This window comes from Cyprinodon variegatus, unplaced genomic scaffold, assembly GCF_000732505.1.
Source record: "Cyprinodon variegatus isolate N-32 unplaced genomic scaffold, C_variegatus-1.0 Scaffold198, whole genome shotgun sequence".
NCBI classification, from domain to species: domain Eukaryota; kingdom Metazoa; phylum Chordata; class Actinopteri; order Cyprinodontiformes; family Cyprinodontidae; genus Cyprinodon; species Cyprinodon variegatus.
Window position 1 is genome coordinate 511,545 of NW_015150651.1, and position 19,277 is coordinate 530,821.

The 19,277-nt window shown below is 40.2% G+C and overlaps 1 protein-coding gene across 1 annotated transcript in view; it reads right to left on the reverse strand.

The window, feature by feature from the left end:
• LOC107087887 (transcriptional regulator ATRX-like) overlaps positions 1–16,075 on the reverse strand; it is a 40,052-nt gene extending 23,977 nt beyond the window's left edge. Inside the window, exons 1-9 of the mRNA XM_015379710.1 lie at positions 15,924–16,075; positions 13,005–13,114; positions 12,868–12,923; positions 10,304–10,332; positions 10,031–10,152; positions 9,763–9,879; positions 9,444–9,553; positions 8,219–8,286; positions 6,358–8,120 (exon numbers count right to left, since the gene is read on the reverse strand). Of these exons, the coding sequence (XP_015235196.1) occupies positions 6,358–8,120; positions 8,219–8,286; positions 9,444–9,553; positions 9,763–9,879; positions 10,031–10,152; positions 10,304–10,332; positions 12,868–12,923; positions 13,005–13,114; positions 15,924–15,937 (2,389 nt within the window). The 5' untranslated portion in view covers positions 15,938–16,075. The remainder of the gene's footprint in view (positions 1–6,357; positions 8,121–8,218; positions 8,287–9,443; positions 9,554–9,762; positions 9,880–10,030; positions 10,153–10,303; positions 10,333–12,867; positions 12,924–13,004; positions 13,115–15,923) is intronic.
• Between the last annotated feature and the right edge of the window lie 3,202 nt (positions 16,076–19,277).

Below are 19,277 nucleotides of genomic sequence, written 5' to 3' on the forward strand. Positions count from 1 at the left end.
AAATCGATACTAAGAAGTGAAAGATCGATATTATATTGGGCAGCCGAATATCACGATATATCACCAAAACGATTATTTCCCACACCCCTAGTAAACACACCTTTGAGGCTGGTCTATAATCAGAAACCAGGTCATCTGCGTGTTGCAGTGAACGCAAATATGCCCCCTCCACAGACACTCTAATGCACCTCTCCAAAATTTTAAGGTGACTGCAGATAGAGCCACAGAAAGGAGGGCTCTGATTGGTCAAATCTACATCCGCTCTACACAATGCATATTTCCTGTTTGGTACCTTACCGGCTTGTTTTGTTTGTATGACCGCCATTTAGAAAACGACTCGTGAAGATAGACCAGCTTGAAGAACAAGGTGCGTGAGCACGCTGGGACCCTTTTTCCGACTGGATCCCCGCTCTTTTTCGCCCTAATGTCCCTCTGTTGTTGCACAAACCTGCCCCCACTTCCTTACCACCTCAGCGGGTATCTAGACCGACAGCTAGTTTGTGATTATCCCTCTTGTGTTGTGGCGTGGAATAACGTAGCGCAGACCAGGCTTCAATATTGGGCATAAATCAAAAATATCTGGAACAAGCTCACTGCAACACACTGCTGCGGGAGGATAACCAGCCCTTTAGACTCAAAATGTATCCCTCCAGGCCTTTGGGCGAAGGCTATACACTTAAACCTGGTTTGCCTCAACAAAGATTAGAAGAGAGTTGCAGCTTGCATGATAGAGCATGATAGAAACAATAAATTCATGTTATGCAACTGGATGTAAAGTTTTCTAGAAGACGTTTAGTGGTTGGGGGCACCGTTCTCCCCACCACTATGTTATAGAAGCCATGTTTTTTGGACCGAGTTGTTGTCCTTCACCGTACGTAGATCATGGGTCACAGTCTGTTGATCTCAGGGACTGTGTCACAAATCTAAGGGTAAAGTTTGAATTCAATCTAAAATTTGAAAAACAGAGCAGTCGTGTGGTTAGAACAGGTTTTAATCATTTTGGTAAATAGCCAAATTAAGCAATTCTTGGCTAGACCTAACCTGGAGAAATTAGTCCACCTTTTTTTTTTTGTCTTTTCACGTCTGTACTATTGTAATGCACCAAATATAAGCATTAGTCAGGCCTCTCCAGCCCGCCTGCAGCCTGTGCAGAACTCAGCTGCTTGCTTGATAACCAACACCTGCAGGTGTGAACATATTTCCGCCATTCTGGCCTCCCTTCACTTGCCCCTGTTTATTATCGAGTTCATTTTAAACTGCATCAAGTAAAACTGATTATAAGAAGTTCATTCCAGCCTATGTTTCTGCACTAAGAATGGAGGAAGTAATAATTAAAGCTTTATTAGCCAACATTATAAATGACTGTCTGGAGCAGAATGATAAACTACGGTAGAATGTCTGGCTGGTCTCTGCTGTGCTTCCTGTAACTGTTCGTTGGTGTGGAAACAGCTTAGCAAAAGAGGAAGTGGCATTAAAGCGGAGGCCTTCTCAATTGTAAAATGATTTTGATTATAAATGGTTTTGACAAAATATCTATGATTCTGTCAAAGTATAACAAAATCATATACCAATGTGTGGATGTAATACATTGTGATCCCATTGTGTTTCTGTATTAGGAATGAACAATTGATCTAGGTTTTAGGCAAGAGACAAGTTAATGACAGATTGGAGGCGACTATAATAATAAACAGACACAAGGGAGAAGCAGAATTCAGTGGATATGTCATTAACTCTCAATGAATTCAATATCTATCAAGTATGTGTTTAAGTTGAGGATTGGAAAAGCTGGGTTAGTTAAGAACAATACGCTTTAAATGGTGCATAGACTGTTTTATTGATCTAGGGAAGAAATGGGAAGTGGTTGAGAGGTTGCAGGACGTCCAGCAAAATAAAAAAGGTCCGTCTAGTCTGGATAATGAGTCGTGACCTTCAAATGTCCTTACATGGTAAAGTGATGTCCTATTGGCCAAGTTCCTTGTTTCCTGGACAGGTCAAAGGGACAGGGTTTTGCTCATCTGGCTCTCACACTCACTCACAGATCTTCAGCCAAACACTCAGAAGACAGGCTGGGGGCTAGCCCCAACCTCCCCTGCAATCCCAGCTCAACCGCATCAGAGAAACATGAGCCAGAAGAAAGAAGACTCATGATCAGACATCTCAAATTGTCCAACTAGTGGACGAAGATGAAGAGGCTATTGGCTTCCGGGATAGAATAGGTGGCATCACCAGAAGAAGACTGACCAGAATGGTATGATGCTCTAAATATGCTCCAAAGAGATAATAGGGAAAGGAACAGGAATAAATCCCAAGAAGAATAATTAGGGAAAAGAGAGTGGTCTTTAGAGCGAATGGACAAGAAACCGAGACAGACCAGCCTGGGATGAGGCTCCAAGATGTTCAGAAGAGGCTATACAGGTGCTGGTCATTAAATTAGAATATCATGAAAAAGTAGATTGATTTCAGTAATTCCATTTAAAAAGTGAAACTTGTATATTATATTCATACATTACATACAAACTCATATATTTCAGATGTTTATTTTGTTTAATTTTGATGATTACAAATGACAACAAATGAAAATCTCAAATTCATCATATCAGAAAATTAGAATATTACTGAAGACCAATAAAAACAAAGGATTTATAGAAATGTTGGCCAACTGAAAAGTATGAACATGAAAAGTATGAGCATGTACAGCACTCAGTATTTAGTTGGGCCTCCTTTGGCCTGTATTACTGCAGCAATGCGGCGTGGCATGGAGTCGATCAGTCTGTGGCACTGCTCAGGTGTTATGATAGCCCAGGTTGCTCTAATAGTGGCTTTTAGCTCTTCTGAATTGTTGGGTCTGGTGTATTGCATCTTCTTCTTCACAATACCCCATAGATTTTCTATGGGGTTAAGGTCAGGAGAGTTTGCTGGCCAATTAAGAACAGGGATACCATGGTCCTTCAACCAGGTACTGGTAGCTTTGGCACTGTGTGCAGGTGCCAAGTCCTGTTGGAAAATGAAATCTGCATCTCCAAAAAGTTGGTCAGCTGCAGGAAGCATGAAGTGCTCTAAAACTTCCTGGTATGTGGCTGCGTTGACCCTGGACCTCAGAAAACACAATGGACCAACACCAGCAGATGACATGGCACCCCAAACCATCACTGACTGTGGAAACTTTACACTGGACTTCAAGCAACGTGGATGAAGTGCCTCTCTTCTTTTCCTCCAGACTCTGGGACCTTGATTTCCAAAGGAAATGCAAAATTTACTTTCATCAGAGAACATGACTTTGGACCACTCACCAGCAGTCCAGTCCTGTTTCTCTTTAGCCCAGGCAAGACGCTTCTGACGCTGTCTGTGGTTCAAGAGTGGCTTGACACAAGGAATGCGACAGCAGAAACCCATGTCTTTCATACGTCTGTGTGTGGTGGTTCTTGAAGCACTCACTCCAGCTGCAGTCCACTCTTTGTGAATCTCCCCCACATTTTTGAATGGGTTTTGTTTCACAATCCTCTCCAGGGTGCGGTTATCTCTCTTGCTTGTACACTTTTTTCGACCACATCTTTTCCTTCCCTTCGCCTCTCTATTAATGTGCTTGGACACTGAGCTCTGTGAACAGCCAGCCTCTTTAGCGATGACCTTTTGTGTCTTGCCCTCCTTGTGCAAGGTGTCGATGGTCGTCTTTTGGACAACTGTCAAGTCAGCAGTCTTCCCCATGACTGTGTAGCCTATAGAACTAGACTGAAAGACCATTTAAAGGCTTTTGCAGGTGGTTTGAGTTAATTAGCTGATTAGAGTGTGGCACCAGGGGCCATCAATTTTGAACCTTTTCACAATATTCTAATTTTCTGATATGATGAATTTGAGATTTTCATTTGTTGTCATTTGTAATCATCAAAATTAAACAAAATAAACATCTGAAATATATGAGTTTGTATGTAATGTATGAATATAATATACAAGTTTCACTTTTTAAATGGAATTACTGAAATCAATCTACTTTTTCATGATATTCTAATTTAATGACCAGCACCTGTAGAAAGACACCTCATCATAAAGCTGAGAGCTTTAGATCATTTTTAGACTGACCTTAGACTTATCGCTGAGAGGAAGGTGCTGCCTCAGGGCTGCTGGTAAGAAACCATTCCTTTTGAAAAAGATCATTTTTACCACAAAACAAAGTTAGAAAGGTTAAGCTTTGCACAAGTTCCAAAAACTGTCCCTAGCAGGATTTCTCTTAGCAAAAAGGAGGTTGATGTCCTGAGGAGTTTATTGTTTAAGGACATAAGCTAACATTGTTCCATCCCTAACATGACAGGCCAGCTGAAACAAAATTAAAAGGGGTTTTGAGATTTGAAAGAAGGATTATGTTGATTTTTCATTTCATATTTTGGTTTTATTTTGCTTCTATTATGCTATTTATTTTCCTGCCTGAGGCTTGATAATTAAAGAAAAGTATACTCCAGTATACTCATGGTCAGTGAGTCTCTGAGTCATCTACATCCTGAAGATGAAGACAGTCCCACTAGTCTGTTTTCACTTTAAGCGCTATGCAGCCCCCTTTTTTTTTTTTTTACCCCTTAACATTCCTGGGATTTTCAGCTAAAAATGCCTAAATACACCTAGAAAAGGCCTTTCCAAATTCAAACTTTTATAGCTCTTGAGCCATATTGAGTTAAAAATAAAGTTCTGGGCTTCATGTAAAGAATAAACTCGCTAGTTTTTACCTGTACATTCTGATTTACTCCAAGTGATTAACTCCATGTGGTATGCTTTATAAAACAGCTCTGAAAAGTTTTCACCTGGATTTTCTATGTGAAAATAATTAAGAATTGTACTCCAGCAGGCCAGGAAAGAACTATTTGACACAATAGAAACACTTTCTTATATCCTGGCAAGCAGCCTTCCAAATGTAATTGGAATATCTGCAAAACAGTATTTCTAAAAGTGCTCATCTAGGACTAGGCCATGCCACCACTTTTGTATACGTCAACATAGAAACAGACCTCCTTGGAAAGACAACAGAGGAATCAGACTAAACTGTCAAAATCTTTCAAACACATGTTTTTATTGAAAAAAATATATATAAATGGAAAAAAAACCACTTCAGTAAAAAAAAAAAAAAAAAAACTGTATACAAAACATGTAGTGAATCATCTTGCAGCAAGTTATCTCTGAAATTTTAGGTTCAACCCATACAGAGCATATATCATCCTAAGTAGCTATACATTGGCTACACATTGATGTGCTGAGTTTTTTTTAGGTTGGATAGGTCGGACAAGGAAGTCAAAATCTGTAAGCATGATTCGCGCCGATTGGCTTTCTGCTGTCCCAGCCTGCCCCCATCGTCCTGGAACTGGTCAAACAAGGTGTCAATCAAGCCAGAACTTTCTGATCAACGGGTGATAGCATCAAATGCGTTGTTTTTAGCACCTTTTGAGTGAAAATAGTAAAATGTGGTGGTGTTTTTTGCTGTAGTTGAGAGGTTTTTTTGCAGTATTCGTGCCTTTGTGGATTTTATAGGACATTTGGAACCCTCATTTTACCGGATTATCTTTTTACTGGCTGGTCCGAGCAGAAAAAGGCCAAACTTGTTGGGAAATATTGGAGTTTTCACAACAACTAAAAGGTAAGAAAATGAACTTTTTGAGTTTTGTGTTGACCTTAATTAAACATCTGTGGTGTTTGCTGAGGTTCATCATGCTTTGTATCAATGGGAAGAGGAGAACGAGAGCTTTCTGTAGATAGGCGGACATGCTATGTTGACATTGAGATACATATGTGTACATTTGCTGAAAGTTGGTCGAACTCAAGGAAGTTTTAAATGGTCACCTGTAGAATCTAAATATCCTGTGTATGTTTTTTTTTTTAAGAATATATATTCTGGCAGATATACAACTGAGTCTTTTTAAAGACCCATATATCGGTATCGGCCATTTAGAATTCCATATTGAAAGGCTCTACTTATCGCCCACTGACAGCTGGAGATAGGCACCAGCACCCCTCTCGACCCCAATTGGGACAAGCGTGTCAGATAATGGATGGATGGATGGATGGAAGGCTCTACTTATGTACTAAACATAAACGTTCAATTGATTGTTTTTTTTTATTCTCTCCGCCCTCTGGCGCCATGTTTAGGCCTTTCCATTTGTAAACATGCACAGAAGCAATCAATGTTTCTGTCTAACATGTCTTTTTTATGTGCAATCTTTTTGTTTGCTTATATTTCACTAAAATACGCCTCTGTCATCCCACAGTTGTGTTCAGAAAATCCTGATTTCCTTTTCTAATATACCTTAAATCATTAGAACCTAGTGAAACATTTGTAGTAAGAGAGCAGCTATCAGTCACTGAGGAAGGGTGGCTCACCTGATGACTGCTGGAACTCTGCTCCTCCGAGCGAGGCCACGTTTTCTGTGATGGGCTTCATCTTCTGGTCGCTGATGTCACTCCCCGAGTCGTACTCCTGTTCGTCGTCGCTCAATGACGACGATGAGTCGCTCATGTCCTGATGAGATTTCCCTTTAGACTTGGTGGCCTCCATGGTCTTCTGCTTTCTGGTTCCCCCCTCCTCTTCTCTCCTCATGAGGTGAGGCTTCCCGATAGTCCTCACCGTGTTCAAGTTATGTATTTCCTTCTGAGAATCTTGGTCGTCGCTCGAGGAATCTGTCCCGCTCTCCTGTCTGGCTTTAACCCCCCTGCCGCCCGACTCGGACTCAGAGGAGCGGTCCATCATCTTACGTTTGCGCCGTAGCTTCTCAGGCGACATGGGGCTGTTCTTGGTCAGCCAGAACAGACACTTCTTGGCCACCTTCTCGGGCGGCGCCTGGCTCGCCTCTTCGTCGCTCTGAGGTTCGTCGGAGCTCTGCGTCATCGCCGCTCTTTCCAGGAGGGCGGCGGGGACTTCATCTGAATCTGAATCGTCTCTCGACCTGCTCAGATTTTGCTCGTCGTTGCTGGCGACAGGTACAGCGTCAGGGGTCTCCTCAGGGTCAGAGTCACTCTCGCTGTCTCCCCCGGAGAGGGACGGTTTGGCTATGATGTCACTCTGTCGCCTCAGAGGAGTGGTCTTTAAACGAGGGGATCGTCTGTTGCCTTGCTTCTCCTTCAGGAAGAGAGGTGTGGCGGAGGCATCAAAGCACATCCGTTTCTTGTCTTTTGGACTTGCAACTTGCGCTTCCTGATCCTCTGTGAGTTCCTTCTCAGTTTTGTTTTCCTTCTCTGGGATGTCGTCCCCCAGCTTTAGGACATCTGCGGATTGATTCTGCTCCACAGGTACAGGTGTGAGTTGTACAATGAGTTTTTTAGACATATCCATGTCACTTGAAGACGGCTTCAGGTCAGAGCTCGGAGAACACAACTCTAGTTCCTTTTCAGAGCTGTCGCTGGTGATCGTCAGGTCAATGTAACCTTTGGAATCAGAGTCATTGTCTTCAAATTGCTCAACTGCCAGTTTCTTCAAGTTACTCAAGCGTTTTTCATCAGACACATCAAGCTCCACGTCTGCGTTTGTCAGATTACAGTCGTTGTTTAGGATCTTTTCCCAGTTGCTTGCCACGTCCAGGTCTCTGAATTCCTCCTTCAGGTTCTCCTCCAGGGCTGTCAGAGACTTTCTCAGGCCTTTGACCACGGCTAAGAAGGATTTTAGATATATGGAGCGGATGTTGGGCGCTTTCTTGCTTGTCGTTACTGTCTCAATGAAACTGACGAAGGTTTGATTCAAGGCATTTGTGGATTCAACCAGATGTTTGGCCTTCTTGGTGATTTCCTTGGAAACCTGCAGGTTGTTGTAGTTGAAGATCACATTGCCGTCCATGCCACTGTGGTCCCACTTATCCAGAGGAATGTTCTGAGGCGAGTGCGGCAACATCGTATGGTACAGCTCCGACTTCTCCGGCTCTGCTCGGCTCCTTCGCCGCTGCTGAGACCACAGAGGCTCTACGTTCTCCAGGACAGTGTTGCACGCCATCACCAGGTCAAAGAGCGGCTCGGGGCTGCACACGTAGCAGTACCACTTGCTCTCTAAGATGCCGGAGAGCTCCTTCCTTCCCAAGTTTCTGAGGATGCATTTCTTGCAGAAAGCATTGCTGCAGTAGTCACAACAGATTAAGTTGCCACCTTCAGCACACCACCTAAAAAAAATAGAAAAAAGATTGGCGACAAGAAAAACAGAAGCTTTAAACGCTTTATATTTCGTATAAAATAATTTGATATATCCTAGAAATCTCACCTGCACTGCTCATCCATGCCGTCTCCATCCTTGCTGATATCATCGCTGGAGTAATATTTGTAACACGCCTACCAAAACAAAAAGCATAGTCAGTTTCAGACGACCAACATTGGTTCTCAAATATAAAACCTGCTTGGATATTTCTGACTCCACATTCAAATATGCAACTATTTCAAAGAGCTGTAACATTTTTTTTAAGATTGTACCACAAAAGGGGAAAAATATTCATCACTCTCCATAGTTTTGATTTAAGGGAAGAACAGAAATAAAATGCTTTGGTTTCTTGATCTGCAGCTAGATGAAACACACAGTCTGCCAAAGAAAGCCAAAGGATAGTCTAGGAGAGTGATGATGAGGTCTTTTACTGATTTCATCAAAATTCTTATATTTTGCAAAACTGCAATTGAATATTTTTTCATATATCACATGTCAGGTGTTCTGCAGCTGGACGTTGGCGCCTTTAAAGAAAAGGAAAACAAGACAACCAGACATAGTTGGAGGATAAAGGCGCCAAAAATAGTTGTGGTTGAAATATGGATATAGTTCATGTGTTTACATCCAGTGCTGCCATGTTGTTTTCAGAGTTATCGCTTGACAAAAAACAAAACAAAACGTATTCTTAATTTAAATGAAACCATGAAATAACCCATCCCCTTGGGTGGCAGTGGGCAGCCACTGTATGGCACCCGGGGGCAGTGTGGGGTTAAGGGTCTTGCTCAGGACCCCAGAGTGGAGGCTGTGGGGATGTTTATCATTCCGGGTACTTGCAACCTTCTAAGAAAACAAGCGCACTGCTCTAACCACCAAGCCTACACACCCCAATAAACAAACAAAGCCATTAGGGCAAGGAGCAAGTGTTGCTGGTAGAACATTACATTTACATTTTATACCTCTCTATTATTTTTACTTATTTTAATTTTGTTTATCGTATTTTTCTTTCACTCATTTGTCTTCATTTGCGCATCTTATTAATTTGCCAACTATAGCTATGTTTTAGTGTTACTCCTGTTTAATCATGTAAACTACTTTACTTGTAAGTTCAACCCAATGCTAATACCTTTAAAGTTGCTTTAAGTATATTGTAAGTGAAAAGCACCAGACTAAATGTGGGATTGTATGTATATTTCTACGCAAGTTAAAAGTTAAGTAAAATAAATAAAAGTTTTTTGGGGTTTTTTTTAAATCCTGTTTGTTTCTGTTTACAGGTTTCTGGATTCTGACCTACCTTGCAGATGAGTACTTTCAGAACCGGATGCTGATAAAGGGAATCTCTCCGGAAGTGGTTAACTTGTCGGCCACACGCAGTGCAACAAACAATTCCCACATTTTGCTCTCCTGGGAAAAATACAATAAACATCATTATTAAACGTGCTGTTATATAAACTATCTGTTGGACGATCAGTAGCAACACAATGGTAATAAAAAACAAAAATCAAACAACCACAAAACATTGTTCTTTTAATTCATCAATTGAATAAAGTGATCTGTTTCGTCGACTGCTGCTGCTAATGAGATGAAAGGATTTAAGCTGTGAAGCTGCTGACCTGAACGTTTCTTTGTAAACTCTTTCCGAAGAACTCCTGGCTTGCGACTGCGAAATTCTGGCCCTCTGAATTCATCTCTTCCGTTGTCCACTGGTTCTGGTCTGACCAGCACCGTACCTGTTCAATCAAAGACGTGTTTTCTCAAACTTCTATCCAAACTTCCAATCATAATTCTATATGTATACATATCTGTTCATTTTTTTGCATCGTTAAAAGTCTCTTCAAACAAAGCAGAGGAGGCTCAGCAGTACAGAGCTGTATCAGCGACCTTTAGGCAACCTGGTGACATCCAGGTGTCCGTTAGAGCTGACAGGTCGCCCAAAGTCTTCACTCGCGTTCGAGTCTCCAGATTCATCCAGTCCTGAGTGCTTCACAACGACAGAAGGTTTCCTAAAACAAATATAAATTACAGAAGAAACTATAAATAGAACCAGGGATGTTTAAATGAAACTATCTTTCTATAAAAGCAGTTCTGAGTCCTGGGGGTAAATGTCAACCTTACAGTGTTAACTTCACTGAAATAACTAAACAATAAACTCACCTCCTTGAGTATCTGCTGTCCATGTCAGCCTGCAAAACAAGGCAGATTGTCGGTTTTATTTTAGAGGTTTTTTTTTTTTTTGCTCCAAGCTTAGAAGCAGAGCTGCATGTTTCTTAAAGGCCCAAAAGCAGACTTTGTCCTAGAGAGTTAACGCATACGAGTTATTTTAAAAGATTCCTTAGGCTTATATACAGCACTTGACACCATCAATGCTACCAACGGGGCTCCCCTCTTGAAATATGAACTATGTAAGTTGGGATCAGACGCACTGTCGTTAGCCAGGTCCTGTATATGTATATATATATATATATATATATATATATATATATATATATATATATATATGGGGTGTAAATAATAATCGTTTTGTATCGATACATCGATCCAACAGCTGACCATCCGATGCATCGACACCAATGTCGTAAATATCGGCAAGCCTCGTCACTGACACTTGGTAGGCCCCCTTAACAATTGTGGACTAGGACGTCTCTTTGCAGATATAATGGTGTGAAAACTTCCTTTTAAACCCACCTGACATTAAGATGATTGACCGGACCGTATTTATACCCCAACACGTGCCAGACTTCAACATGATGGTGAGCCATTTAAACGCAACACCAATAACAAAGCAGACAGTGGTACTTTTATTTACTATGTTAATAACTTTGAATAGTTCATTAGATGGTTGGTAAAAAAATACACTCATGTGTTTCAAACTGCAATAAAGATCTTAAAAGAACGATGTATTTGAGTATTTTATTTTTTACAATACCACTTGGAATTATGGGTAATCAAGAACCATAACCGTTACGTAAAATGTGTTAGCGACGATGGATACCAAAACGAGGTACTTAAGCGGATTCCAGAAAAGAAAAAGGAAAGAAGAGCTGCTGGAAGAACAGAAAAAACATCCCACAATAAACACGTTCTTTCGAAGAACCGAAGAGCAATGGCGGAAGTTGCTGCTACATTGAGTAAAGATTGCGACCAGGAGATGAATGGAGAGCATGGGTGAGGAGGGGAACTGTGAAGCTCAAGGTATACTGCTACGCTCACACCGCAAGAGCAGCAAAATCGCGTCTGCTGCTTCATTTTTGCTGCTTGTACCAGTTAGTTTTGACGCGCGGCTGAAGCAGCTTTGCTGCTCTGGCTGCACGGTGCAAAAGTGTGTCTGACGCGCTTTGGGCAGAGCTTCACTATCCTTTCTCTGCCTTGCAGCTATATTTGCTGTGATCAGTGGGTATAAAGTAGTTTTAATATGTTTTAAAGTCAGAAAATCCACCTGAAAACTTCATCAGTGCAGTCAGTTCATCCAGATTACAATCCTGCCTACCAATACTATTTCTGTCTGAGCCACTTAGACCCCCACATACCAGCGGTGCGCTGACAGTAGGATCCCATTCAACAGCAGCCTCTGGCCGGGTCGCTGCTTCCGCCGCGCCTGATGCATCCGGTGTGAACGTAGCATAAGACTCATTTTACAGCAGAATATACTAAAAATATATACTATACTTTGTATGGGGTTCACCCAGATAATGTTGCTTACGGGCCTATTGTTGTGTTGTTACACCACTGATCGACACATCCGCAAGAGTATCAATTCATGTTTTTTTTTTCTTCTCCGGTCTCTTTTCATCCATTTGCTACTGGAACTTTTTTATTAATATGCATAACAATATTAGAGCTTTCACTGATCTATTTCAAATTTGAAACATTGTCTAGTCTGTAATATATAAAAAAAAAAAAATTAATCGAATCGTATTGTGGTGTATTCTTGAGTATCGAAAATAATCGAATCATTGGGTCAGGAAATTGATACTGAATCGAATCGCCATGATGGATGTCATTTACACCCCTTTATCTATATATATATAGATATATCTATATATATATAGATATATCTATATATATATAAATATATATAGCGATACAGCTCACACTGTATGACAGCTTGCGATGTTTGTTCTCAGACTGTGCGGCCAGACGCTATAATGAAATCTACCTACTCATACTGTACGTCCAAAAACTACAGGTTGGACTGAGCACCGAGAGATCGCGTTGGTCAGACTCATCAATCTGGAAAAAGAAGAACTCCCTTGTTTGCACCTACGCATGGCATGAGGTTCTTGTAAATCAGCTTGTAGCTCTGTCTCAACAGCAGGATTTGTCCACTGCTCCTTACGATGGCGCACTGAATTTCAAACATGTTTGATTTTCTCCTAACCTTACGATTCCTGATCGGGAGGTGGTCGTGAGAGGCTGATCGCCCCTCACTACCCCTTGTATACTACACGACGCGTCATGAGGAGGAAACTCGGCCTGATTGAGAAATTCTGGCACGACTGGAGAATCTGCCCAAAGACGGGAAGTTGAAAAATTATCGTACAGTATGTGAGTGGCTTTATTTGCAGTTAAATATTTGTAACAAGTGGATATAGGCAAATTAGATGTAGGCACAGGGGAAACTGAGATTGATCGATGCATTAAATACATTACAAAGAAGATGAATAATAAAAAAAAATTTTAAACCCTTCTTATCACCATCCCCCACACCAAACCAGTACCTCTGAAGCATTATCCTGTGGTGAGTTCCCCACAGTGAACCGTTTGTTTCTCTGACCTGTGAACAGAAGATTCGTCATTTTATCAATGAACAATGAGTTTCTGTTGCTTTTGACTGAGTTTGTAAAAACAGAAATACCATAAGACGCCTCTGATGCTGGGGAGCCATTGCTGTCCTCGATGCAGGAATGAGCCAAATATTCATGAAGCTTGTTGACCAATAAATTCAGCTTGTTGCCGGAGGTACCTCTGTGAATAAAAAAAAAAAAAAAAAAATCATCTGGTTTAAGTTCTTTTTTGCTATGTTAGAAATATAGCTGTTTGCTTTATTGGGAGATAATAAACTGGTGAATAAGCCCTCATAACAGATAATCAAAAATGGCGGACATATTCCATATGACAGTTGGAAAAAAATTTTTTTTTTTTCCTGAAATGTTTATTTTCCATGGAAAAAATATGAGCTTCAGTGGATTATTAAGTAAGAAATACCACTGAATATCACTTTCCTGTGGAGTGTTATGGACAAAATCAGCCCATATATGGCAGAATAGAACGTTGACAGAAGACAAAAAAAAGTACAGAAATGAAAATAATGAGTTATAATGTGATGACAGATTATTAATTATTGATGTTTGTGTAGTATTGTTGGCTCTAGGGTTGTGAAAGGTATCGATACTCAAAAAAGTATCGATACTCAAACATTGTATCCGGATACAATACTCATTTTCAAAAGTATCGATACAGTGCCACCACGAGTGGCACCTAAACAGTCATTCATTTAAAGAGCAGAATAGAGGAAAATGTACTTTCTGAACACTGTGTGATTGAATAATTCTGTGCACTTTTTAGTTTCAGACTTTTTTTGTAACAGGTGCAGCTGCTGAGAATGATTTTTGTTTCTTAACCTATTTGGCTAGTGTCATTGCAATGTGTGCAAAGCATAGCCAAGTAAGGAAAACTTTGTAAGTTTTTTATCAAGCTTGCTTAATACTGTGCACAGCAAACAACCTCAAAATATTGTTCTTATTGTTTATTGTATTTATTTATTGTAATTTAATTATTAATCAAAATATTTCTGTTGAAATTTGGAGTTTTTATCCTTGTGGTATCGAAAATGGTATAGAGTATTGAATATTTTCCTTAATATCGGTATCGAGTTGAAAAGTTTAGTATCGTGACAACCCCAGTTGGCTCTGAATTGAAGTGATAGTGGTTTTCTTTTGGATCGCCGGATTCTTAAGGGATACATGTTGGGTTTTGTTTACAGCTAAGTTTGCTACTCAATACCGAACAAAATGTGATAGCAACACACCCCCAGTCCAGGTGGTGGAATATAACGCTGAGTTCAGACCGAACGCGGCGGGTATTTCACCGCTCATAACTAGTGTTGCACCGATGCCATTTTTTGGTCCCGATACCAATACCCGATACCTGGCTGTGCAGTATCGGCCGATACTGATACCATAATAATGTAATAATTGCCAACATGGCTTTGTCAAGCTGCTGCCTACCTTTGTGAAGCAGGAAAAAGACTAAAACAAAGTGAATCCAGTAGCACTTTTTATTGCCTACCTGGAATGGGTGACAATAGTTGAATAAACTTTTGGCTCTAAAATGGTATCGGTGCCCTATTGGTTGGTACTTGCCGATACCGACACCACCATTTTAGTGCTGGATCGATACTGGTATCGGTGCAACACTACTCATAACTCGGATGCAGTGTTTGCACACTGGTCCGCATCATCATGTAGGAGGAGCTTTAGCAGCGTGAAAAACATGTTAGTCTGTCAATATGCTAATTTTAAAAAAATCTTCAAGTGGAAAAGTTTGAACTTCTTCTGGTTTGATTCTGTGAAATGTTTTTCTTCAAGGGACTATTTTTTTTTATTGATAAATCGAAAATAATCAGCAGATTAATCGGTTAGCAAAGTAATAATTTGCTGCAGCCCTAATATCAATATCTAAGGCAAAACAGAGTTTCATTTTATAGATAGCTAAATAACATAAGTATTCATAATATATTACATATCTCTCAGCACATAACAGTAATTAATACACAATAAAGCTTTGAGTCACATCACCCAGCCCTAGCTAAAAGAATGTTTTTTGATTATTTGCCTCATCCATAATCAATCAAAAAAAATTGTTAGACGCCAGACAATTTATTGAGCCAAAATAAGATGCTATGAAACAGGAAGACAGATTGTTTGATCAGGTCATAAAACATATCTAGGTTAGTAGGCCTATAAAACACCATTAGCGACCTGTAATCCTTTTATCTCCCTTCACATCCTTTAACTCCTGGGAGAGGCCTGGACACGTGTATCAGCTCTGCTCCGCCAATAAGCTTCATATGCAACTGTAATACTAAACTAAGACAAGAATACTGCCCTCATTTATAGAGCAATAGCAATAGATGCAGCCCTGTGGGATAAACAACCAATTATCCCCATCAATGCATTTCTTCACAACTCAACTTCTGATCACTTCAGTTTCCTTCCAGTTAGACAACATCTGTAATAAGCAACAATAATAGCTATCGGCGTTTCTGAAGAGGGTTATTAAATGTTTAATTTTATCTAGAACGAAATAATGAATATGAACGGGTTAAAAACATGAGAGGGTCCAACATCCGGGTGAGAGACCCGTTATTCATCAAGCAATGCTTTGAAAAAAAAAAAATAATATATACATTTCCATCTCCTTTTCTACCAGAATGATCTTTTAATTTCAAAGGGGAACTAGTTATCAGTATTTTATCAGCCGTTAGAAGAAACTATCCTACAGTACCGCTTTTTGCAATTAGCATGAACTGAACATTAGTGAAATATAAAGTATGTGGCACTAACAGTCTTTAAAACATAGTTTCGGCTACGTGTGTTCTTACTAAATGCTATACAACAGTTTAACTACGTTAAAATATCTTATTTGACCTATTTCTGGCTCTTCGTTAGCTTAGCTGTTAGCTTATTCAGCTAGCAGTGAGCTAAGCTACTTTACCGGTAGGTTTTTCTGGCACCATGAGGCGCCCCTAATTTCAAAGCTTATTTTCTTTTACCTGAGAGCAGACATGATCCAAAGCAGCAAAACAACAGAAGTTGTTCGAAAGGTTCACATTTTTTTTTCTTTCACTTAATCGCTCTGTCCAAAATGTGGCGCTAATTAGCGCTCAAAGGTGAGGCAGCAGGGGGAAGGAGAGAAAAAAAACACTTCTTGTTCTAACATTTTTACAAAGTTGAAATGTCGCCACCTTCCGTCGGGAGTGAGCATTACCTGATGTAGGAGCTTCAGCTCTTTAAATTTAGCAGAGGTAAGTAGAGTACCAGGAAATTGTTAACAAGTAACAGTAGCGCGACTATAATTATTACTCAAGTAAACATAAAATACAATCATGCAAATAATTATTTAAGTAAGACTAAACTAATTATTATGCAAAAAAGTCTTCTCAAGTTGTGAGTAATTGTTGGACCATTAGATATCCTTTAATGTTTCGAAAGAGAATAGAATTTAGAATAGAAAAGAATTCAACTTTATTGTCATTGCATTTTTGCACAAGTGCAAAGCAACAAAATGTAGTTTGCATGTATCAAGAAGATATAAATATTTATTTACATGTGCACAGAGACTATGTCTGTGTCTACTATCAAAGGTAAATATAAACAGAGAGTAATTGTAAAAGGCTATAAGATAAATTAATATGAAAAACTATATAATATAGAGATATAGATTATACAGCAAAGTCAGGATATGGATTATATATGTGTGTGTGTGTGTGTGTGTGTGTGTGTGTGTGTGTGTGTGTGTGTGTGTGTGTGTGTGTGTGTGTGTGTACAGTGGGGTTATAATTGAGGATAAATAATGACAGATAAAGCAGAAAAGAGATTTACCAATTATATACAGCTATAGTGACGGTTAACTGTCTTTTTTATTTATTTATTTTTTTTTTGAGCTTTTACAGCATAAGTGGCTTGTTTTTATGGACAGTAGGCTGACAGAAAAGGCGGTATAACAGAGGGGAGTAGATACATGCGGGAAAGGACCACAGGCCCAACTCGAACCCAGGTCACACACATTGAGGACCAAGGCCTTCATTCATGGGTCGTGTGCGCTAACCACTGCGTCACCAAAGTACACCACACTATAGTGTTTTTTATGTAGCAAAGAGGAGCCCCAATTATCATCTCTGCTGTTCTCCTCACCTTCTTCCAGTCTGAGGCACTGCAGCCTCCACACCACACAGTGAGACAGCTGGTCGGAACGCTCTCTATGGTGCTTCTGTAGAAGGTGGTGAGGATGGGTGGGGGTAGGTGGGCTCTCCTCATCCTCCGTAGGAACTTCTGTGCCCTTTTGACCAGCCAGGTGGTGTTTAGAGAGGCCAGTTGAGGTTGTCTGTGATGTGCACCCCCAGGAATTTGGTGCTGCTGAACACCTCTACAGGTAAGCTGTTGATGACCAGTGAAGCGTGGTTAGGCCGGTTCTTTCTGAAGTCCAACATTATCTCATTCATCTTCTCCACATTCAGAATCAGGCTGTTGTCTCTGCATCAGTCCACCAGCTGCTCCACCTCCTCTCTGTAGTCCTGGACGTTGTCGTCTCTGATGAGGCCCACCACCACAGCGTCGTCTGCAAACTTCACGATCTGATTGGTGGTGAACCTGGGGACGCAGTCATGTGTCATCAGAGTGAACAGCGGGGGGCTCAGGACGCAGCCCTGAGGGGAGCCTGTGCTTAGGGTGTTGACATCAGAGGTGTTCGGTCCAACCCGCACTGACTGAATGAATGTAAAATGAACCCTTTTATTGTCTTTTATTAATTTTGATTCTCTTTAGCTGGTTGTGTTGCCTTTATGCCACTGCAATGTTCTTTTCTTTTTTCTCTCATGTACAGCACTTTAAATTGTCTTGTTACTGAAATGTGTTATGTAATTAGACTTGCCTAACCATTTAAAATCCATTTTTGTTAGCAAAAAACTTCTGAAATCAATCTTTACAGGAGAATGGTACAAATGTTAGAACCAGATAAATAACTTCCACTGAAATATCTACTGTTTACTGTATTTTCACCTAATCTCCAAATAATTCAAATAACTCACAGCCATAAGTTTAACACAAGTAGGAATACTTAAGAAGAATATTACTCAAGTAAAAGTAAGCAGTACGGTACAGTAAAACTACTACTAAAGGAATATGTCTTTCAAAATTTTACTCAAGTAAATGTAAATGAGTGAATATAATTAGTTACTACCCACTTCTAATTTTTGCTTAGTTTTGTTAAGAGCTGCAACTAACAACTATTTTGCAAATGTTTAATCTGTCGATTATTTTTTTTGATTAATCGATTAATAATCTGACTTCCTCCCACATTCCAAAAACATGACTGTTTCTACCGAATGGTTTTTTATTTTTCTGGACAGAAGAAACAGTCAAATTTACTGGAAAGTTCAGTTTCTTTTGGTGATTGTTTTGCCTTTTGCAGGCCCAGATCCAGTAATGACCTTAAGGTTGGGTTCAATACCTATAAACCAGGGGGGGTTTGGACATGGGGCTGCTCAGTGGGCCGTGGGTACCACTGCTGCCTTGCAGAAAGAAGGTTCAGGGTTCCATTCCCAGCCTGGGATTTCTGGACCCCGCCTCTCTCCCCTAGACAGCTGGAGATAGGCACCAGCACTGTATACCAGCAGATATACAGATGGAAAGTTTTTTTTATTTTTATTTTTTTATCATAAATGCAAAATGTTTATATATTTTTTTACAATCGTGGTATAATTCCTGCTCTTAGTGTGCAGCTCTGTCAGCTAAAGGGATGTTTTACAGTCTGTATACTCCAGGTAATAATTAATTGATTACTGACTTAGTTGATGATTATATCAATAAACCAGAGGTCTTCAACAGGGGGTCCGTGACCCCTAGGGGGGGCCCGGAGGTACTGCATGGGGGTCTTGAAAGTTGTGGTGGATTCAAAATTTTTGTCTATATTCTCCCCTGTAATTTTTTCCACTAATTGAAATGCCTTTAAAAATACATTAACATGAATTCAACACAATGTAGTAAAAAGATAAATGGAGGCAGAAGATGTCTTTCAGTCATCAATGCACACATTCAGCGACACACAGGAGCTCTTTCAAGGTGGGCACCGTTTCATTCACAACACCTGTCCCATCAACCAGGAATCAGAAATACTTCAATAATCCCAGGGAGAAATTACTTTAATTACATTACTCCGTCTGTAGTTGAGTGACTATAGGACCAGTTTGATAAAATATTCGGGAGTCCCAGCTCCACCTTGCCATGAGTTTAGGGGTCCTTGGCCTGGAAAACGTTGAAGAACCCTGGTTTAAGTCAAGAAACATGAACTCGACTAGCAGGCCTGGAACATGAACTCGACTAGCAGCCCTGGAACATGAACCATCTTA